The sequence below is a fragment of the Theobroma cacao genome, chromosome 2 (assembly GCF_000208745.1).
Source record: "Theobroma cacao cultivar B97-61/B2 chromosome 2, Criollo_cocoa_genome_V2, whole genome shotgun sequence".
Lineage (NCBI taxonomy): Eukaryota > Viridiplantae > Streptophyta > Magnoliopsida > Malvales > Malvaceae > Theobroma > Theobroma cacao.
In genome coordinates, this window is record NC_030851.1 from 31,651,565 (window position 1) to 31,672,545 (window position 20,981).

The 20,981-nt window shown below is 35.9% G+C and overlaps 5 protein-coding genes across 7 annotated transcripts in view; 1 reads left to right on the forward strand and 4 right to left on the reverse strand.

The window, feature by feature from the left end:
- Positions 1-2,709, forward strand: part of LOC18609438 (ubiquitin-like-specific protease 1D) — a 9,266-nt gene extending 6,557 nt beyond the window's left edge. The window contains exons 11-14 of the mRNA XM_018116488.1: positions 833-955; positions 1,407-1,521; positions 1,952-2,059; positions 2,142-2,709. Coding sequence (XP_017971977.1) covers positions 833-955; positions 1,407-1,521; positions 1,952-2,059; positions 2,142-2,273 — 478 coding nt within the window. The 3' untranslated portion in view covers positions 2,274-2,709. The remainder of the gene's footprint in view (positions 1-832; positions 956-1,406; positions 1,522-1,951; positions 2,060-2,141) is intronic.
- Positions 3,224-5,312, reverse strand: LOC18609439 (serine/threonine-protein kinase HT1). 2 transcript variants are annotated; one of them, XM_007044552.2, is made up of 6 exons: positions 4,763-5,312; positions 4,513-4,646; positions 4,233-4,429; positions 3,977-4,151; positions 3,768-3,902; positions 3,224-3,597 (listed from the first exon to the last, which is right to left on the reverse strand). In XM_007044552.2, exons 1-6 carry the CDS (start codon positions 5,064-5,066, stop codon positions 3,406-3,408), a joined length of 1,137 nt encoding a protein of 378 aa, XP_007044614.2. In that variant the 5' UTR covers positions 5,067-5,312; the 3' UTR covers positions 3,224-3,405. The 2 variants fall into 2 exon arrangements, with proteins under 2 accessions (XP_007044614.2, XP_017970589.1); XM_018115100.1 differs by lacking the exon at positions 3,768-3,902.
- Positions 6,576-12,215, reverse strand: LOC18609440 (deoxynucleoside triphosphate triphosphohydrolase SAMHD1 homolog). 2 transcript variants are annotated; one of them, XR_001926750.1, is made up of 20 exons: positions 12,048-12,215; positions 11,579-11,968; positions 11,117-11,154; positions 10,997-11,019; positions 10,684-10,790; positions 10,547-10,598; positions 10,355-10,439; positions 9,835-9,925; positions 9,248-9,286; positions 9,063-9,130; positions 8,911-8,973; positions 8,671-8,726; positions 8,521-8,594; positions 8,286-8,378; positions 8,070-8,194; positions 7,916-7,996; positions 7,740-7,831; positions 7,592-7,607; positions 7,031-7,141; positions 6,576-6,932 (listed from the first exon to the last, which is right to left on the reverse strand). XR_001926750.1 is itself a non-coding variant. In XM_018116047.1 (20 exons), exons 2-20 carry the CDS (start codon positions 11,690-11,692, stop codon positions 6,831-6,833), a joined length of 1,407 nt encoding a protein of 468 aa, XP_017971536.1. In that variant the 5' UTR covers positions 11,693-11,968; positions 12,048-12,215; the 3' UTR covers positions 6,576-6,830. The 2 variants fall into 2 exon arrangements, 1 of the variants encoding a protein (XP_017971536.1); XM_018116047.1 differs by having other exon boundaries at positions 8,093-8,194.
- LOC18609441 (dual-specificity RNA methyltransferase RlmN) lies at positions 12,615-16,232 on the reverse strand. Its single transcript, XM_007044557.2, has 8 exons — positions 15,851-16,232; positions 15,652-15,754; positions 15,378-15,475; positions 15,064-15,194; positions 14,854-14,962; positions 14,049-14,240; positions 13,720-13,856; positions 12,615-13,212 (listed from the first exon to the last, which is right to left on the reverse strand). Exons 1-8 carry the CDS (start codon positions 16,196-16,198, stop codon positions 12,924-12,926), a joined length of 1,407 nt encoding a protein of 468 aa, XP_007044619.1. The 5' UTR covers positions 16,199-16,232; the 3' UTR covers positions 12,615-12,923.
- Positions 16,617-19,119, reverse strand: LOC18609442. The gene is made up of 4 exons (XM_007044559.2): positions 18,186-19,119; positions 17,767-17,973; positions 17,593-17,684; positions 16,617-17,489 (listed from the first exon to the last, which is right to left on the reverse strand). Exons 1-4 carry the CDS (start codon positions 18,957-18,959, stop codon positions 16,766-16,768), a joined length of 1,797 nt encoding a protein of 598 aa, XP_007044621.2. The 5' UTR covers positions 18,960-19,119; the 3' UTR covers positions 16,617-16,765.

Sequence of the window (20,981 nt, forward strand, 5' to 3'; positions counted from 1 at the left end):
GGGGGGGGGGGATGTGGGAGGGTGGCCTTTTGTTTCATTATGGTGGATCATTGGACACATTATTATGTGTCTTATGATTATAAACAAGGGAGGAAGGGAGGAAAGAAGTGGAAGAGGAAGAGGGGAAGCGCGGAAAGAGAGAGAGGGTAGGTAGACATGGAAACACAGTTTCTTTCTCAAAAATGGGAGACAGAGGAAACACTATATATGTATCTTCCAGCAATTCTTGCAGTTTTTCACATGATTATTGACAAACATTTTAGTTTCTTGGCATTATAGTTACCTTCTTCTCCCCACCTCCATTCTTCCTTTTCTTGGATTAGAAATTGTAAGGTATCATTATCACCGTGGTGGTTTTGTTTTATGAACAAAACTTTTGAACTGCTTTTGTATTTCTGCACGTGTCCTGGTTTTGGGCTTTGAAAAAGAAGTATAGGACAGAAAACTTGTTTTATTCGTTCATGAGGATTGATCAATTTTGGGCCTGTAATCAGCAGAATTTACTGTTCAAGGATGATTGCTTTACTTCAGTCACAACCTGCTGTCTAGTGCGCCTTAGCTAGTTTTGGAGTGACTATTCTGCTTTCTGTTAACTGAGTGAAGCTTAATTATATAAATTTTTTGGGCATGCTGAAGAGTGGTTGAAATAAACTAGATGAATCATTTCAAAATGGTGAAATCATATTGATCAATGGTTGTATTAGCCATCTCTTTTAATAAGTCGATTTAGTAGCTTTCTGCATCCTTCCCTTTTATCCTCGCTACGTTCTCCCAAATATAGCTTAAATTTATTCAGACCGTTTGACTCAGTTATTGTGTTTCTTCTATCTAGTTTCCATTGGAGTTTGGTCATCATTTGTATACCTGACAAAGAAGATGAATCAGGACCTATTATCCTTCATTTGGATTCATTGGGACTTCATTGTAGCAGATCAGTTTTTAAGAACATTAAAAGGTGAGACAGTTGAAGCCAAATGATTAATAATGATTGTGTACTACTATATTTTGTCTTTGTCTCTATATTCATAAAATAAGAAGCTGTTTGGGAGGAGAAGGAAATTTCATAAGGATAGTGCCTTTTCTGTTTACATGCGTATTAGCATGCTTTCCAGACCCGCACACCTCTTCATCCATTTCTTCTTAATTGATACAAGTAAAAGATTTGGTTATATGGGAATCTTCAACATCTTTCAGCTGTTGTTGTTTTAGCTAATCATTGTTGTATAGTAGCATAACAACATTTGAATTGAAACATTTTGGGGTGGATTCGCATCATGTTGAAATTTTGAATTGTTTATTTTAATGGTAATATTGTAGTATGCATGTCTAACTGATGCTTGACTGGTTGGTTTGCTTACTTAATGTGTTTCTTAAAGCTAAGAGACAATGTGAATCTTGTTTTGTAGCTATATGAGAGAAGAATGGAACTATTTGAATCAAGAGGTTGCTCCTTCAGATCTTCCCATTGCAGACAAAATATGGGAAAACCTTCCCCGCAGGATTGAGGAGAAAACTATAGCTGTAAGTTTTTATTTTCAGTATCTTAAATTTTATCTCATTCATTTATGGATTTTGTAATGGCGCATAAACCTTAAGTTGGTAAAATAGCGCCTGATGGATCGTGATTTCAAAGAATTAGTCACAGGTTGATCTGCAATTACCTAAAAAAAATAATTTTCCTTGATTGTTAATAATAAAGGAAGATTTATTTTCTTGTGTGCAAGCTGTATGATAAAAGTTAATTGAAGATATTTTGGGGTTGCATGCTTGCTAACCATCTAACATCTGAACAATGTATTCCAGTTTAAATGTAGAAGAATGTGAAGAGATGTTAATAGAATTGGAAAAATATCACAATGCGTCTTTTAATCTTTTCAGAGATATAGTTACTGGTTTTGCATTTTTCTCTAGAAATGTAACTTTAGGTTCTCTGTTGATACTTTTTTGCCAGGTTCCCCAGCAAAAGAATGATTATGATTGTGGTCTGTTTGTTCTTTTCTTCATGGAGCGCTTCATTGAAGAGGCCCCTGAAAGACTGAAAAAGAAAGATTTAGCGATGGTACCTGTTGAGTTTCCGTTCTGGTCTTTAAAAAGGTTTTCTGGTATGGTTATATTCTTGGTTAACCTGTTTTCATTTTCAGTTTGGTAAGCAGTGGTTCAGACCTGAAGAAGCCTCCAGCTTGAGAGTAAAAATACGGAATTTACTTATAGAACAGTTTCGAAGTGCAAGTGAGAATATGGGTGGTTCACAATCATCTCCTTCTTTGTCTTGACGCTTTTGAAGATGGTGCTCCAGCATGAATCTGGTGGCAAATAGGACACACCAGTGGATTGGGTGCCATCTCTGTATAGCTTGCATAGTGGTGGTCCTGGCTTCAAATGTATCAGTGGTAAATCAGATGGTATAAAAAATTTTGAAATTGCTTTTGTATAGTTTACAGGAGAAAAGAAAAAGAAAAGAAAATGTTGAAATGCCATTGCCATTATAAAAGAGTAAAATGGAGGTAAGTTTGGATACGTGGGAGGAAAATGGCACAATCATTCATAACTTGTGATGGTGGTGTTTTTAAAGCTTTCCACCATCAACATTTGTATTTAAGTTTCTTACTTTCTTTGTCAGTTGGCACCTACGAGCCTGTTGATGAAAGAGTTATGCAAGTCCAGTCAAAATGAATGCGTGCATAATGGAAGCAGCTACTCTTTGGACTATCCCACCATTTCCATCGTTGGTCACTTTATTTTCTCCTATGTCTCTCTTCCCTTCTATGATTGTTCTTCCCCTCTTTTCCCTTTTCCTCTTAAAACCGAGCCTCCCCCTCATTTCTTGTACCTTTTTGGGGGGTTTTTTTTCTCATTTTTTTTCTTCTCCACTTGTTATTATAATTATAAAATGAAAAAATAAAAAAAAAATGAATTATCATGCGACAAAGAAATAACTCACAGCAAGTCAACAAAAAAGTCTCTCTCCATAGATAGGTACAAATGTTATGCACCACATGTCTGCGTGTTTGTTTTACGAAGGGAAAGGTTGCCAGGGTGGTTTAATGCAGCGATCACTAATTTATGAAGTTATATATATAAAGACATCTAAGCTTCCTTTTGTAAACCAGGGATCCTCTCTCTGTTTCCATCGGTATTCAATGAAACTTAAACTTTGAAATATATGTATATATATAAAAGAAGATATGACAGCATTAAATGTTTCGAATATATATGAATACTATAATATATCTATGCTTCTTGTACAAAATAGAAATGGATTGCTACTGGTTTCATACCTGAATGCTGGTTTACAAAAGCAGCATATTGCTCCAAAATCTAAGGTCTATAATGATGACAATTTAACATTATGCATTAGTGATTTTAATGATGAGTACTGGAATTTGCTCGTTTCACAACGTTTCCTCATTTGCGAAAGCAAAAACAGCTCTGCGCATCAGGAAACTTAATCTTTTTACCCTTTGGTGTGTCAAGGGCCTCCAGCATCAAAACCACTTGTTCCATCTCTGGTCTTTTACTAGCATCTGTATCCCAACACTGCTGCATCACATTTGCTAGAGCTTTTGGACAGTGCTTGGGTATTTCGGGTCTCAGGTTCTACAATCCAGAAATAGTTGCAGTTGCAGTGAGCTTATAACAAAAACATTAATTCTCTGATATTATATTAAAATATATGTACCTGCACCCGAGCATTTGGCTCTTGTTTAGAGAAGAGGGTTCGAATCCCCCCCTTTCAATTTTTTTTTAAAAAATTAAAATATATGTACCTGATCAAAAATAGCTAAACTCAATTCAGAAAAACTAAGATCGGGATAAAGCACGTCACGGCAATAGATTTCCCATAAACAAATTCCAAAACTATAGACGTCGCATTTTCTGTCGTATGGTTTAGAATCGATGACCTGCATGAGATTGTGTCAAGTAATATAAAAAATGCAACTAATTTGACATAACTTCCAATTTGATTCTGTATTACCTCAGGAGCCATGTAAGTAATTGTCTGCCTGTCGCCTGCCAACTCCTGATGATTTGAAATTGCCATATTAGATGTTTCAAATTCGGTTATTGTCAACTTGAAATTTCTATCAAGAAGCAAGTTTTCTGGTTTGACATTTCCATGGATGAGTTGCCTTGAGTGAAGGTAAGCCAACCTTAAGGAAACAAAACAACATTGAGAAAATGGTTGAATTGAAATTCAAGTCACTCAAAAACACAGGGAAAGGAGGTTTTACCCTCTTGCAAGATGAAGTGCCAGTTGAATGACAATCGTGAAATCTAGCTTCTTTTCTCGATTCTTTGAAAGGAATGATCTAAGAGTATCCCCGCATCGATACTCAACTACAAGATAACTCAGGTTTCTTAACAGGCGAACTTCCTCATTATCCGCTCGTAATGTAAATTCTGGTTCATCAATTTTGGCACCTATCAGCTAAGGAACAACCGAGTTTGAGTTCTTATTGTCAGAATATCTTTTAGAACATGCAAGACACAATGATGAGAATTGAGAGTTACCTTGAGAATATTAGGATGATCAATCTTGTACCAAAAAGAAACCTTCTCCCTAAAAGGGCTCCTGCAGGCAGGCAAATTGTTTTCTTCACTGCTTGGCAGCTTTTGGACCTTTTCTCTCCGTTCAAACACCGTCACTGCAAGTTTGTCACACGACAAAACCAAACACAACTTAAATGTCACTATAATTGAACCCATCGCCATGACCAATTCCATGTTGAAAGAATACTTTAGAGTAATGTGTGTGTCTCACCTATAACGTCTTGACTGTTATAAACTCCCTTGTAAACTTCTGCACAAGTGTCTTTGTCTAGCAATTCTTTGAAAATAATCTCGTTGAGATTAATTTCCCATTCTTGTTGGTTTGAGACTCCCACCTTTTCTCTTGCTTTAAGTTCCCATTCTTGTTGGTTTGAGACTCCCATCTTTTCTCTACCTTTAAGATCCCGCATTGCCCACAGGAGATCAAGTTGCTCATCCATTTTCTCCAAATCCTTCTTTTTAATTGCTCTCCAACACCCTTCACCTTCATCTATCTCTGTGATTTCGTGCCCCATGAGTTCCACACAGTTTTTTCCTCAACGATGGATTCACTCAAAAGGTAGAAAGTTAGCAAAGGCCAATCTACTTGATATTTATAGCGAAAGGAAACTCTGGAGAAGTTAGATTTCCGAGTTCTAGTCAATTTCTGCTTCCTTTTAATACAACAGCTATGCTTTCCAAGAGTTTAACTTCATCTATGACAATTGACAACCACGTGTGTATATGCTTGTACGGAAATAAATCAAATTTAGTGGTTTTGCTCCTTTTAACTCAAAAGAAAAAGGGGTTTTCTCTTCTGTGGATTCGGTCGGTTTGGTTAAGGATGGTATAAAGCATACTTATACACGCTTCATTCTTTCTTCTATACAAATTGTAAATGTCACAAAAAAGATGTTAAAACTTTTTAAGAGAATAAAAAGATCAAATTCCAAAGATAAAGTTGATAAAAAATGAATGAGAGGTAAATTATGTAGATGATTTTAAAGATTATTATTTTATATATTGTTGGTGAAATTTTTAAATTCCGTAAATGAGTTAGAGAGTTATCACATTAAATTATAATTAAAAAATTAATATTAATAAATATCTATTTATAATTTATATTTATATTTATAAATAATTTATATTTGCTATATTGTCAGTATTATCACTTAACCACAGAGTGTCACGAGACTATTATTTTTTACGCAAAAGGTTAACTTGATGGGAGTCGAATCGGATTTGCTTTAATATCACTTATCACGGGATCATTACTTTCTCCTTAAAAAGTTAACTTGATAAAAAGTGTACAGTGTCACTGCTTATAAACGAGAATGCCACTATATAAATATTTAAAGATAAACATTTAAAAATCTTTAAAAATAAATATTTTTAAAATTATGAGCATTTATTTTACAAAATTTTAATTTTTAAATTTATTTATTAATGAGATAACAATATTTGGTTTATTAATAGTGTATAGAATCTATATAATGACAGAATATATCAAATATAAATCTTATTTGTAATTTATATAAAGGCACAATTATTGATAAAGTGAAAAATGACATATATTTCTAAATTTTCATTTTAAATATTTTTTTATTATAGATATTAATAAGATTTATCCAATTTATAAAAAATTTTTTTGATTACATTAAATAAATTTCAATAAAGAATATCTTTTTAAATCTAGTAATATTAAATAATTTATAAATTAATATTACAAAATTTCAGTTATATATATATATATATATTTATTCTTTAAATTGCAATTATATCCTAAGAGTGGAAAATCTTTTGTACCTTGGTAGTATCATCAAGGGTGTACTATTAGAGGGTCGAAAACTAGCGCATTTAGGATCCCTCATTGTGGCTGGGCCCCTGCCCTGGATCTCCCAATCCAGCGGCTCCAGGAGGTCAGAAAAACGTATGCGCTGACAGGGAAAATAGACGAAAACTTATACGCCGTAAATTGGGGTTGCAATATCGATGTACTGTGATGTGGGATCCGAATAAATTCCACAGACCGAAATGCAACTACATTTTCTCAACATCAGTTGAAGTTGCATGATTTCTGACGATACAACGCAGAACATGTTCAAGAGAAAAGACCTGTTACAGTACAGACAACCGGTTTCTTATACTAATGTTGTTATTATTATTTTGAAAGCCTCTTAGTTCTATTTATGTGGTGCGAGGTGTAGAAAATATTTATACTAATAGTTTGTTGTATAGACCAAACATTTTAAGTATTTGCATTTCTAAAATGAGTGTATGGAGGTAGCCAGCCATATCGATTACTTGCGGCGTTTCTTCTTCTCAGGAGTATCATGCACCTGTGCTTTCATGCCATATGTTTTCAGCTGAAAATTTTCAAAGGCCTCAGAAACTGCTCCTACCTGCATATATCATGGTGTTCCTCATGTTTCACTCCATGGAAACTAAACACTATGAGTATAGTCCTATGCAAGGTATTTGTTTGTTTATTTCCACTGACCAGTTCAGGCTTCTTGGAGTACACTCTGACAATCATATCTTGACAAAATGTAGGCAGCAAATGACTGATGCCATCATCCCGTATTGGAAATTTGTAATCACTCTCATAATCCTGATGAAATTCAAAACCATACCCAAAATCTTCAATTCGAAAGTAATGGATACTTCCCATCCATCACAAAACACATGATATCTTTTTTGGTGGATAAGAATTGCCATTGGTAATATTTAATGACAGCATCACTCTATCTGAAAACTCAAGAAACCTTTCGTAGTGGACTAGAATCCGCCATACATTTCCAACCTGCATTCCAAAGGGTGTTTTGCCTTGTGTTTTTCTAACTAAAAATTTTGAATAACAACTGTCAACTAGTCTAATACTTGGCATGCAGCATCACGAATAATATATCGTAAATAGCTTAACTAATTTGCCAAATAGAAATTAACTTTAAACCTAGGTAGTAATTGATTTTCTAATCTTGTACACTACTCTATTAGCAAGTGTCATGTACAACAGTTCACTGAAACAAAAATTTGTAGGTAAGGAAAGTGATGTTAGTACCTGGAAAAACTTGATGCTGGATAAGGAAATACATGCAAGGAGAAGAAGAAGGATCAAAGGAAATCAAATTATCAGCAGCAAATCTGTCAAACTGCTCAACAAGAGAAACAGTGCTTTCATCAAATACATTATATTCTTTCTCAAGTACCTTTCCAGAGGGTTACTGCTCCCACGAGTCAGATCAATTTTGACAATGCTCACAGCAACATCTTCCTCTTTCAATGTGGTACCACCATTTTCCTGACAGAAAAATTACTCGTTATGCCGCCATTTGATTATTACTCTCAGTAAAGAATCTAGCACAACATTTCTTTTATTTGGCACCTGAGAACAAACAATATCTTGAGGAGTGATGTCTTTGAAGTTCTCCTGCTTGTCCTTTGGAACAGAATACTCATTGCAGAACTGCAAAATATAGAAAATTGTAGCAATTTCACAGTCCATGAACTCTGTATACAAAGAAAGAAAAGCTACTTACTTCCATATATTGTTGAAGGATACCTGGTATAGATCTCTTCTCCGGATGCGAAGGATCAAATCTCTGGCTTTCTTGAGCTCTTGTTTATCAGAAGTTTCAATTTGTCTTAATATTGAGTCGTCTAACTGCAATTGTTGAAGGGGAATTTTCAGTCCTAATGACATAAAAAAGGGAATGTTGAAGATAACTGTAAATAATGCTTTAAGCTCAAAATACCTTGCAAAATTTAGCTGGTTCATGAATTGATGCTGATATACTCAGTTCATCATTCGCCAATGTTAGAGCATCTACAACCATGAGCTCTATTGCCTGGAGAAGTAGAAAGAAGAAAAAAAGGCAACTATCAAAATCCATTGCATTTACCGCTCAAAGTTCAGATTGAAATGCTACATATGTGCCAGACCTAACACTTTGAAGTTTTGGATAAAAAAGAGTAGTTGCAGCTTGGTACCTTTACTTTAGCATGTGTATAAACTGTCCTATGCAAATCAGCTCGAGTGGCAAATAACTTGTGAATAGTTAGATCTGTCAAAAAAGTAGCATATATTTGTTGAAGAACGTAATTATTTGGTGAACATAATGAATTTCAAGATGTACTAACAATCCTTTGCCCTGTAACATATCTCGTCACCCATCACTCGCATTGTTTCCAATAACCTGCAAGTTACAATGAAGAACAGGAAGAATATATGTTTTGACATATAGTACATATATAATAAACCAGGAATCTAAGCTCTAAACCCTGCACATTTGCAGACTCAGAAACGATAAATTAGCTTAAACTGAAGAGCACATCTTAGTATTTATTAACCATCAAGTGATCATTACATGTCATATATACCTCTGAAACTGAAAATTGCAGCCAAGGCCACAAGCCCGGGAATCACGTACAATATAGTCAAATCTGCAAGGAATTATATTTATTAACTTCGCTTTCAAAACCACAAGTACAATTGAAAATTGATTTTCAGTATGGAGAATCAATACACTTACTTATCAACATCTATTCCATTTCGACCATTTGCAACAATGTCATATAAAAAACGCTTCTCACTCATAATCTACAATGAAGGAATTTAAAATTGTGATGGCGAAGTAATTGATGATTAACTGAAAACAGACAGCAATGTGAAACAACAAACGAGATTTCTGATGTATTAAGGTAATAAGGTGCTTACCTTTTGTGAAGCAGTTTCAGAGCTAGCAAGTACCATTTCCTGTCGAAATAGCAAAATTATATCAAGCCCCACATTTGTAAAGCTAATTTTCAAGTATTTAATATTAACCAGTATCCACTGTTCTTCACAGACACAATAAGCTAATACAAAACTCTGATGAAGTCAACTTGAGATTAAATCCTACCCTATTCTGTCATTGGAAGCTCGGGTTAAAGGAAGAGGAGGCTACCTATATAGCTTAACCAGCCATTGGGCTGGAATTCAGAAAGCACAAACAAGATATAGGATGTCATTGGCTAGAAAAAAGGTTGGAAGCATGCTTTACATCAATATATCTCAGTAGAGGAAAGGGAAGAATAAGGATAAAGGAAAAGAAAAGAATAAATTTCTCCCACAGGAGTTGGTGCGGAAGAGGTGGTAAGCAAGCAATTTGCTTCCTCATTCATGATTTAGTATGTTCTAGAAAGTACTAAACGATAGTATAATCTTTCTGTCATGATAAGAGTTCAAAGGAGATGGCAATGGAGCTTCAGAGGCACTTGTATATAAAGAGAGTATAAATAGAATTTTAACGAAGATAAATCAACCTTCACATTCTTGAGGATTGCAGAGTCTATTTCAATGTAGTGCGCATCAACAATATAATCAATCATCTTCACAGACATGTCCTCATGAGACCTAAAAATTCAAACAAATTATTGAGCAAAAAAAAAAAAAAATCAAACAAATAATTGGAAAAAATGGATTAACGCATTCAGAGATCAACATATATTTTGCAATTAAATCTATTGTTGTAATAAAAGGCCAAAATCTGATATCAATTAGGGATTATGGAATAATGTCAATTATATAAACCAAACAGAAACTAAAATTGAAAAATTTTTGACTGCTGAACAAATGAAGACAAACAAGCAAGAGCATCAAACTGTTTGAACAGAGCAAAATACTAGGACACTGCCTAGGCTCCAAAATATTCAATCATATTTTTATTCTTAAGATAGTGACCTATTCAGTTTGGGAATGTAAAAGATGCATGTGAAGATGCAACCAGGGCTCACATATGAGGAAAACAAACAATCTATTTCTAGAGGTGAATGTAAGAATCACCATTTAGATCCCTTAAGAACCCGAGGAAGAAACTCTTGCTCAAAGAGATGGCTGAATGGTCCATGCCCAACATCATGCAGTAGTCCTAAGCAAGTAACCAGCCAAAAAAGAGGGTGAGATACAGCGGCAGGGAGAAATAGAAAGAAGAGAATACTGATCAATTTGATCAATAAAGACAGTAACGATGATTACCAGCAAGTTTCACTGTCCTGATATCATTACGCTCAATGTTGATCTCCGAGCCCTACAAGGATGCCATGCGTATAAAGAAAATTTCTCAATATAATGGGGTCAGAATGAGAAGCACCAGACTGAAGGCATGTTCCTACTTGGTGAGCTTTAATTGTATGAACGGCTTCACCGGCTAGCCAATAAACTCCCAGTGAATGCTCAAAGCGAGAATGCACAGCCCCTGGGTACACCATCTGCGTTAGACCTGATTAGCAAGATAATTCGGTCAGCAACGAACTTATATCCACAAAAGTTGCCAAAAAGAAGAAATAAAACAGAGTTGACAATGAGAAAGATAACAATTGGAAATCAATTCTTCCTGTATGGGAAATAAATAAGAAACTAGAAATGCAAACTCGAGCAAGTCAAATCCCTTAATGTATAATCTAGTTTATAAGAAAGTTTACTTACCAAGTTGCTTTAGATCGCGAAGTCTGCAGTATATAGTAAAATCATCAACAGTCAATTCCTAGTATTATTTATGAAAAATGAAAGAAATTCTACTTCATATATTCAACAAATCAAACTTGCCTCTGAAACTGTTCAGTGTCGACAAGTTTCAAAAAGAACTGCATCCACAGCGAAGCAAAAAGTCAATTCACGGTCAACAACATCTTGAGAAATATGAATTTCACTGTTCATTAAGGATTAAGCTGAGTCATAATATTATAAGGTACACTTGCGCACTTTTAATCTATTATAGATTTTCGTCATTCTTTTACTTTATATTTTTATCTAAATTACACTGTTTCATATATTCTTTCTTCATGTTCTATCTGGTCGTGTATGAACAATTCCTAATCCTCTCTACGAGGAGTTTCAGTGATTCCAAAGCTTTTTATCTCGGTTATTCAAAATTAGTTTTCTAGATCAAGAGCAACATTGTGATTTCATAATAGGACTGAATCATAATCCAGTTTGAGTATTTATCGCAGCTAATCACAAAAGCCGCGAGTGCAAGTTCGTAAACGAAAGTTGGCTAAAGGCTTATACCGGATCAAGGTAGATGTTGCCGTGGACGTTGTCATGGATGTGCTTCGAGTGTCGTCGATCCTGGCAGGACAATGAGTAGAAGCTGGTCCCCTCCTCGTTCCAACTCGTTCCCATTCTCTTCTCACAGCCGAAGCCTGTTTTAAAAGAGTAAATTTAAACAGAGCAAAACAGAGTAAGCTAGAAAAATGAAAGCTCCGATTCGGATCGTTTTCTTCTAGGAGAGAGAGGTAGCTTGTTCCTTGGGGGGAGTAAAAGCGTTTGTACGTACAGGGAAGTTGGAGGAGTGAGGGTGAAGTGATCCCGCCAGAAAAGAGATTCGCTCGTTAACGCGTTGGGGGAGTGGGAGCGTGGCTGGCACCGTCCAATCACCGAATGAGAAAATTTGGCAGCCTGCATTCGTCGGATCGTGTACGTTGTTAGTGGTGCAATGATGGTGAATTAATTAATTAAATTGTCCATAAACGGTTACTCTTATGGAAAACGCAGGCGAGGAAACATTGAATCCAGATTAATAAACCAAGTTGGAGTTGGTGTCGAAGCACAAAAGAAGCTACTAAAGCTGGAGATGGAAGGTTTGAAAAACGATGCTAATTATTGGGAACACTGGCACCTTCCTGCCTCGCTGTGTTAAAGAGTTGCAAACCTAAATTCCAAATTCCAAATTCCATATGAAAGAATAATTGGAATATAAATAATTCATCCGTCTGACACTACATTCCAAAAGCCAAGCTCAAAAGACATTGTTCCTTGTTAGAAGCAACGCACAAAAACCGTTATGCCATCGAATATTGACAATTACCTGGTGTTAATCCAATTGAATCCAACGTGTTTCTTATTCAACAACGACAACACCGTTAAAGAAAAATGAGATTAAAGAATCTGCTTTATTGCTTATGCCAATCTGCCTTCCCTTGTTGAAGAGCTTTTATGTTAGCGTCATCATCTGATCTATTCATATTCAATTTTTCCTTTTACTTTTTTTTTTTTTTTATGACTAGGAAGAAAACATCAATTAAACTCCATAAAAAGGCACGTCTAACTTAAAGCCAATCCAACCACGTTGCATTATATCCAAACTAATACTGGCTCTTAAATGGAAGTGATGTCCTTTAAGAAGCAATTCGCTGGCCTTGTGCACGTAATCTCAAAGTTTACTCCAATATCTTAATGTGGATAAAAAAGAAAATAAGATATCATGCAAGGAGAAGAAGAATAAGAAAATTACAACAGGAACCATGCCTACTTCCGACTCCACTAGTCCAAGGCTTGGGTGAGGATTAACGGTCCAGTCATTTCTACTTCAACTTTGAAGATTAAGCAATCGGTTCGTTCATAATCCAAGAAATCACACAGGTGTATTTAGAGCCATTTGGAATTGCTCTGGAACACGGAGCAGGGGAGCTTGAATTGCACCAGGTTCACCAAGCTGACCACAAGCAGCCATCTGATCATCACCCCTACTGAGTCGCAAGAAAACAGTGCAACCAGCTTTTGCTAACGCATTCCGAAACTCAATCATCTTCTCTTCACTGCTTGGTCTAAACTGGGACCCACGATGAGGATTGAATGAGATAAGATTGATTTTGCAAGGAATGCCCTTCACAAGATCAATTAGCCTCTTTGCGTCCTCGATGCTGCAGATAGAGATCAATGTAAAAGGCCCATAGACAGTTGGAATATATCAACTTAAACTAAAATCGCAATCCTGATAAATATCTCACAAGTTTCAGAAAATGGCAATCAATGCAAAAAGAAGAGAGATATGATGATAGTTGGATTAGAGTTTTATAATGGTCCGCTGTTAGAAAACTGAAGTTACAACATTGCAAAGGCAAAACTTAGGGTGACCTACTGACATTCAATCTATAGACCCTGTAACAACACTTCGCGTAAACATACAATTTCTCCAAGCAAATTTTTTGAACAATTCAATTACATGTTAAATGGAATTATAGAGCTGAAATCTCAGTCACACTTTTGCTTGCCCTTCAAATTGATGCACACACAATGACTACCAACTAATTAACAGTCCACACATTTCAAAATTTAAAGGGAAAGGATGATATTGTGTACAATCTAACCATGCAAACTATAAAACTTTTCCACATAAAACATTGCAGAAAAGGGAAAGGTTATCTAACCTGTCATTGACTCCCGCAAGCATTACATATTCAAATAGAACTTTGTAGTTGTGTTTGAACTCTAGTTCCTCTCGAAGGGCCTCAAGAAGCAAGCCTAATTTATATTTCCGATTAATTGGCATGATCCAGTTTCTGACCTGCATGATTTGTTGGAAAAACCAGAAATTCAGTCTCTCACTTATTAGATCTCCTCTCTGTATGCGTTTGTGTCTACCTTTTGTGTGTGAATGTGCACACTAGTGCAGGCATCGCTCTATCTCTCTCCTTTTATTTGTGTGTATATGCAAGAATAATGAGCACCAATAAGAATATAGGTGACAGTTAAGTACCTCATCAGTTGTAGCATTCAAACTAACAGCTAAGGCACATTTGGACTCATGAAGAAAACGTTTCAGCTGGGGGACAAGTCCACTTGTAGAAACAGTAACCTTACGAGGGCTGAAGTGAAGGCCCTGTTCGTGCACCATGATGTCAGCAGCTTTTATGACGTTTTCAATGTTATGAAGTGGCTCTCCCATTCCCTACAAATTCATGTAGCACCAGCAGTCACTGGCACAGTAGGCTCACTGAAAAGCATTGACTACTTAAATCTACCTGATATTCTAAGAGATCCCTGTTGAGTCCACTAGTTCTCTATGAAAACAGGATTAAATACCCACAATATTTTCATTATTACTAGCTTAATGCAAAGAAGCTTATCTGAAAAAATAAAATATAAATAATTTAGTTGAAGCACAAGATTCTATAGGTGTCTACATGTCCGCAGCTAGTCATGTTGATACAGGATTTACAACCCTAGCTGTATAAAATAAAAAAAAAAAGCCAAAAGAGAATTGCTTAAAATTATTTTCTTAAAAAATGAAAGATTTCACTCAGACACTTATAATCATGATGGAAAATAGACTTTCAAATCATCGGCGCTTCAAAACTACCAAGACTGATTTGACTATGTTTGCTTCACCAAAGAGTTCCAAAAGGAAACCCCATCTATAATTGCTGGATGAAACATGCTAGATCAAGGATACATCCAATATATGGACCAATAAAAAGTCTGCAGACTCAACATGCAAGTGAGGCATATTTATTTTCTCAACTACCAGAGTAATGAGCACTGGAAATCTACCATAGACATACCATGAATACAACATTTGTAATGGAACCAACATCACCAGAGAGAAGTCGCCTAGCATATACAGCCTGTTCTACTATCTCAGCTGCAGTTAGATGTCTCCTCAAACCCATCCTGAAAATTAGATCCATGTAACAAAGAAATACACCTTAGAAAGGTAATGACTACTAAGACAATCTAGCCTGCCAATTTTAAAATAGGAAAATAACACTTGCCTGCCTGTATAGCAGAATTGGCAATTCATGGCACAGCCCACTTGACTTGAAACGCAAACAGTTGTCCTGCCCCTATCGCAGGGTATCACAACTGTTTCTATTACCAATCCGTCATCCAGCGCAAACAATATCTGCAACCTCCTGTGTGTGTTTCAAAATCAATGAGAAAATTCTCAAAGTAATGCAAGCAAATGACTGAAGCTGGAATACTATTTTAAGCTTTCTATTGAGATAGAAACATCCAAGTCAAAACAAATAGTCTAATAAAATTGCAAAAGATTACTATAACTAGAAACAGATTAGATAGTGTGTACCTTTCTAGTGCCGTCCGATGCAGTGAGAATATCTTGCAGAGTCAAGGCCCTAAATTCAGCATGCTCACTTAGCATTTTCTTAAAATCTTTGTTTAATCCTAAAAGCCACCATTCCAGAAACCCATTAGTCCAATTATAAACAGAATATTACAGAAATGAGACTGGAAATAAATCAGTTCGCTCAGTAGCAAGACTACAGAAACCAAAGAAGAAACAAGGTTCTCTTATGGATGAAGTAAGAAGTAAAAATGGTTGAAAGGAAAAAATGAAATACCTTCAAGTTCATCAATATTATGTGCCCAAATATTATCTCCATAGAGACACTTCCACAACATCAAAGCCTGACCAGGCCTGAATCCATGTGATTGAACCCATTCCTGACAAAGGAAATCCCCAGAAAATTAGCAACAGAAATTCAAATTACACACTTCACTCCATAAAAGTTTTTATATATATAACAAATAAAGACCCACTTGAAGCTCGGCATAATTCATCCCTTTGAGAAGCACCTTGGAGACCTTCTCCAGATTTTCGAAGCTTTCCCCACCTCCGAAATCGGGGACATTATCGTTGTCGTGGAGGGAAAGTAGTGGGGATGCAGAGGAGCAACAGGGGGTTGAGATCGAGATCGAGCGACGATCGGAGGAAGCGAAGGAAATGAGATGAGGTGATTTCAAAGAAGGGAAGGAAAAGAGAAGGTGACGGGAAGTATATGGAAGAGCAGTGGCGGGAGAAGAAGAAGAGGAGGAGGAGGCCATCGCTAGGAAGAGGGAGTTAGCTGTAAGGCGGACTCGCCTCATCCACATACAACCCATCTCCATTTTGTTTTTGTTCTTTACTGACTGAAAGGAGAATGAGAGCCTTTTATCAGGGTTTTCGAAATTTCTCCAGTCAGACGACGTCGTAGTATGAACTTGTTGTGTGTTTTGTTTTTCCCGTGGGAAATGCAAATTTATGTCGAGTGACTAATAGCGTAGATTGGGGGTTCTTTGCAGGTTAAATTAGGGAAAATCATAGGAATAAGCTACCTGTTGCTTTTCTTTTACGTTCCACTTTTCTTTGGAAGATTGAAGCTAGTCATCGCAGAAAAAACAAGGGGTATGCACATGAGCAATGTCAATCTTGTTCAGATGTCAGTAGTCAGTCGGAAAAAATGTTTCAATCTTGTTCTGCTGTGCTGGAAATGTTGGATCTTGTTCACCCCAACATTTCCAAACATTTTTGTCAATCATCACAAAGTGATTGGAAAAGTTGAAACAATCTCCATTCAAACATAAAAACTTGTACATTCATGACGTAAGAGATATAATCCCCAAAGTGATTGGAAACCAGACAATTAAAAAATGACACAAAAAGTACTTTAATAATAAGTATCTATGTGGGCCAATTCAAGGGTTCTTCATCTTAATTCTTAGCTTCCTAGCTATTTGCGTGGCTTTTGGATGAACTGGCCGCTTGTTACCATCACACTGTTCGACCTCTACCCAATTAATAACCTTGAGTATGAGAGACTGAGGAACTTTCTTAGTATCCCCGCCTGGTGTGCCTTTGGATTTCTTCATACCATTCTCCAGAGCTTTCTCTAGGAAGTCCATAAACCAATTTCCAGCTTCACTTTCAATCTGCTTACCCAATTTTATTGTATTGCTTAAGCTGCTTGATAATGGTTTCTTGTTTTCATCATTCTCACCAACAACTTCAGGGAGCAGCTTGCCAAGTGGAGTTGATGGTGCTCTCCTATCTGAGGGTACCTTGGGGTTAGAATTTGATCTTGGGAGCCTCCCTATGATTGTCTTCTGTTCACTTCTCTCGGGAAAGGCTGCAATTGACTTGTACAATGCGGCTCGCCTTTTTGATGAACTTAACTCTGAATTCCTGCTTTGGTCCATTGAGTTGTGCACAATTTCATGCAATATTGCTGGCTCATCGTCGCCTTGCTTATCTCTCTGTTCAGCTTTTGAGTTTTGTGCCATTGCAGTAGCTGAAGTAGCTGCTTGAATGGACACTATATCACTCACGGCCTGCTCAATTTGGGCGTGAAACTCCAGAAACTGATCGAAGCTTGCAGCTGGAGCATCTGCTTTTGCTGACCTGCTCAAGTTAGAAAACATCCTGCAACCAGCGAAATTATATTCACCTTAGCAAACGCAAAATTTCAACTTTCAACAAAAAGGAAAAAAATAAAGTAAAAAGACAGATTTATAAAGTATATTACTTGAGAGAACGAACTAAACTCTCAGTGGCTGAAGCATCTCTTAGTGCTTGAAGGGCAATCTTCTGAGCTGTTTCTCTCTGCTGCATCGCTTCCTGTTAAAGCGTAAAGTCAACAACCAGAACTAAAGCAATGACAAATTGACAATCTTCTTGGTTAACAAAAATCTTAATATACCTTGCCCAACATGCCTAGTTTTCCGGGCAAATTCATGGGTAGACTTTTGCTAATATCAGAGGCTGAGTTATTATCAAACTGAAATTGTGGTTGTTGTGTAGTAACACTTGGGTTGGGGTTGTTCTGTACATCTCCACCCATATTGAGGGAAGCAGCTACCACCCTTCCACTCCTTAAACCCGGTGGCGGGGTTGAACTTTTCTTTTCCTGCAGAAAGTAAGGATCACTTGCCTCAGCAAAATTGAGTTGAATGATCACAAAAATACCTATATCCATCCATCCATCCATGCATGATGTACGTATGTATGCACGTATGGAACTTTTTCTTTTGCACAAAAAAGAAATAACATCATTGAAAAGTAAATATTAGTTTAAAAACATAGCAATTGTTAAATGGCAAAGGGGGAAAATGTACCTACAGCTGAGTTGAGGGGACTAATAGGGATCCTAGGCTCTCGGTCGCAGACACTTTTGCTCCGTGGAAACTTTGAAGCAGAAGAAGGTGCGACACAGCTTTTCCTAAGCAAAGCAGGACTTTCTCCTTTAGCATCCATCATTTTAGCCAACAATCTCCCACCAAAAGAACACCTTACACTGGCACTAGCACTCCCATCCTTTGCTATCCTTCTTATCATTGGTGACATCATCGGGGTTCTCACAGAGTTAGACCGCTCTTTCACAGGAGTACACTGATCAAAATCCAATGGAACTGGCTTTAAAACTATAGGAGAGGAAATCTCATCCGCCCCATTGGGCCCCCTTCCCCAAGAACCTCTTCTATGTAGTTTAGAATCTTGTTTCTGCTCACTTTTCTCCCCTTTTCTTCTTAAACCCATTAAAGGTTCTGGCGTCCCAACCAATGGATGTCTTCCAGGAAGCGGTTTTGCACCTTTAACAACAGGAACAGGGGACCCAGGCTCCAATCTATCAACATAAATGAACTGCCCAAGTTGCATTTTGTTACTAAGAACAAAATCATCTTGGTCAGAAGGAAGACTAACATAAATTGAATGTGAAGAATCTGAGACCTTGATGTAAAACCCATGTTTAGGCCAAAGATTCTTCTCATCAAGATCAGCTGGTACAATATCAGTCACCTGCAAAAGCGAGCTCCTATGTTCACTAGTTGGCTTTACCCCAGTGTTCATACCATTAAGTAACTTCAGCAGAATCCCAGGTGCCAACGTTGCCATAGTCTCTCAAGAATCACCCCAAAATGAAAAGAATCAAAGACTTCGATTTTCAAGACATAAAAGGAAACTGGATGTTGAGTTAAGAGGTAGAAGTAGAAGTAAAAGAAAGAAAGAGTTTTGGTAGGACAAGGAGTGGTGGACGTTCGCAACGGTAAGTTCGGATGAGAAAGCAAAGGTTTTAAATTTTGGAATTTTTCGAACGTTGTGGCAACGGTCATATGGTGGTGCGTCCCGTCGTAATGATTTTGAATTATGCAAATTCGGGAAAAAAGAATGTAATGCTCCGGTTGCTCACCTGCTTTGCTTGCGATTTGGATAATCGGTACGTTAACCTTCTATGTGACGTCGTTTTATTCATTCTTAAAACGGACCAGGCTTGTCGCTCTGGTCTTTAAGCCCAAATCTTTCATGTTCAACTTGGATTCGCTGATTGCGCTCATTTTGAAGATTTAATAAAGATAGTCTTTTAATTTTATTTGTATATTTAAGAAAAATAAAAATATTATAAAAATAATTTTCTACAGTCTACAACATTTCTGCATTCATTTCAGCTGGCACTATCTTCGCTTCTCTTTATAAAACTTTTAAAACAGTCCTATTCAAATAGCCTTTTTTTTTCTTTTACAAAAAACTTCATGTAAGATAAACAAGCTCTTACAAAGGAAAGTCCATGTTAAAAGACAAAAAAGAAGTCTTTTAAGGGCTAGTGGAAGCCCAAAAACAGGTCTGTCAAAGATTTTCATTAAATTGTCTTTGATGTAAATACTAGCTATTATCAACTCAGCAAATTTTGTTAATTAGATCAACCTTTAGGATGTACTGAATCAAGATTTCTCCTTGAATTTGTTTTACTTGGTATAATACTTTAAAAAGTTTATGGACTATTGAAGAAAGTTTAAATAAATCTTTGTTTTTTAATTATGTTCAATCAAACTCCTAACGGTTAATTAAGTGTCATTAGTAAAAATATCACTTATTGTTGTTTTTATATCATGTGATGTTAACATGTAGAAAGAAAAAAGTCATGTGACCATATCGCTATACCACATTAACATGTCACATCATTATCCACAATGACATATTAAAATACCACATTAGCACAATGCGACATAAAATGATAAGTGATATTATGACTAATAATAGTTGTCAACCATTAGTTATAAGAGTATGTTTAATCCAAAATAAAAATATAAAGGTTTGATTGAACACAATAAAAGAATAAAAGAACTTATTTAAATTTTCTTGAATAATTCAAAGATTTTTTTAGGTATCATCCCTTTTTACTTCTAGTATTAATATAAATCCCTTATTTATGGAAAGAGAAAAAATAAAACACCTTATAATAAGGGGTAAATACAAAAAACCCCTTCAATATACTTGTAATATACACTTTGATCCATCTTGTTTCAAAATGAACTCTTAGCCCTTTTGACTATTCATTACCATTAATAACAGTTATTTATAAATATGAAAAGTTACAATTATCCTTAAACAATTGAAAAAGATATAAAAAATATCATAATTTAATTTAATTAAATAATAATAAAAATATTTTTATTCAGTGTTTATCAACTTAAAAAATTAAAAAAAAAGTTGTTCCTGGAAAAGAAAATTATTCTACTTTTGATTCTTGACATATCTATGTCTAAATCTGTTTCCTATTAAAACTTTAGTACTAGTTACCATTAGTTTGTAACTGGGCATTTTTTTATTTTTTTAAATAATTATTTCCATTTTATTTTGAAAAAAAATTATTTTCACTTTAAAGCAAGAAAAAATGAAAAGAAAAAAGTGGTGTTTGTTGGTCTCGTTGGTGTGCTAGGGGGTGAATTGTACCAAAAAATTTAAAGTTAGCCTTTTTCAGCTTGTAGAGCTCATAATCAATTAGAGAAAGAAAGATTCAAAACTTGTTCTAGTTAAATGACACAAAGTAAAGAAGGGTAGAGAGAAGTCGACAATGTACAAGTATTTATAGTGGTTCAAGCCTCTTGACCTGCATCCACTACCTTGATCTCCCAATCA

Bases quoted from the DNA above. Each gene is read 5' to 3' on its own strand.
- LOC18609439 (XM_007044552.2), bottom strand. From the start codon at position 5,066: ATGGGGCACGAAATCACAGAGATAGATGAAGGTGAAGGGTGTTGGAGA. The intron at 4,647-4,762 runs GTGAGACACACA...ACAAACTTGCAG, and splicing joins TAACAGTCAAGACGTTATAG to TGACGGTGTTTGAACGGAGA. The intron at 3,903-3,976 runs GTAATACAGAAT...AATCTCATGCAG, and splicing joins TTACTTACATGGCTCCTGAG to GTCATCGATTCTAAACCATA.
- LOC18609440 (XM_018116047.1), bottom strand. From the start codon at position 11,692: ATGGGAACGAGTTGGAACGAGGAGGGGACCAGCTTCTACTCATTGTCC. The intron at 8,974-9,062 runs GTAAGTGTATTG...AATTCCTTGCAG, and splicing joins AATGGAATAGATGTTGATAA to ATTTGACTATATTGTACGTG. The intron at 8,379-8,520 runs GTACCAAGCTGC...CTACTTCTCCAG, and splicing joins ATACACATGCTAAAGTAAAG to GCAATAGAGCTCATGGTTGT.
- LOC18609441 (XM_007044557.2), bottom strand. From the start codon at position 16,198: ATGGAGATGGGTTGTATGTGGATGAGGCGAGTCCGCCTTACAGCTAAC. The intron at 14,963-15,063 runs GCAAGTGTTATT...TCTAATTTTCAG, and splicing joins CAATTCTGCTATACAGGCAG to GATGGGTTTGAGGAGACATC. The intron at 14,241-14,853 runs GTATGTCTATGG...ATGAATTTGTAG, and splicing joins TTACAAATGTTGTATTCATG to GGAATGGGAGAGCCACTTCA.
- LOC18609442 (XM_007044559.2), bottom strand. From the start codon at position 18,959: ATGGCAACGTTGGCACCTGGGATTCTGCTGAAGTTACTTAATGGTATG. The intron at 17,974-18,185 runs GTAGGTACATTT...TACTTTCTGCAG, and splicing joins TTAGTCCCCTCAACTCAGCT to GAAAAGAAAAGTTCAACCCC. The intron at 17,490-17,592 runs GTAATATACTTT...CGCTGGTTGCAG, and splicing joins AGTTTAGTTCGTTCTCTCAA to GATGTTTTCTAACTTGAGCA.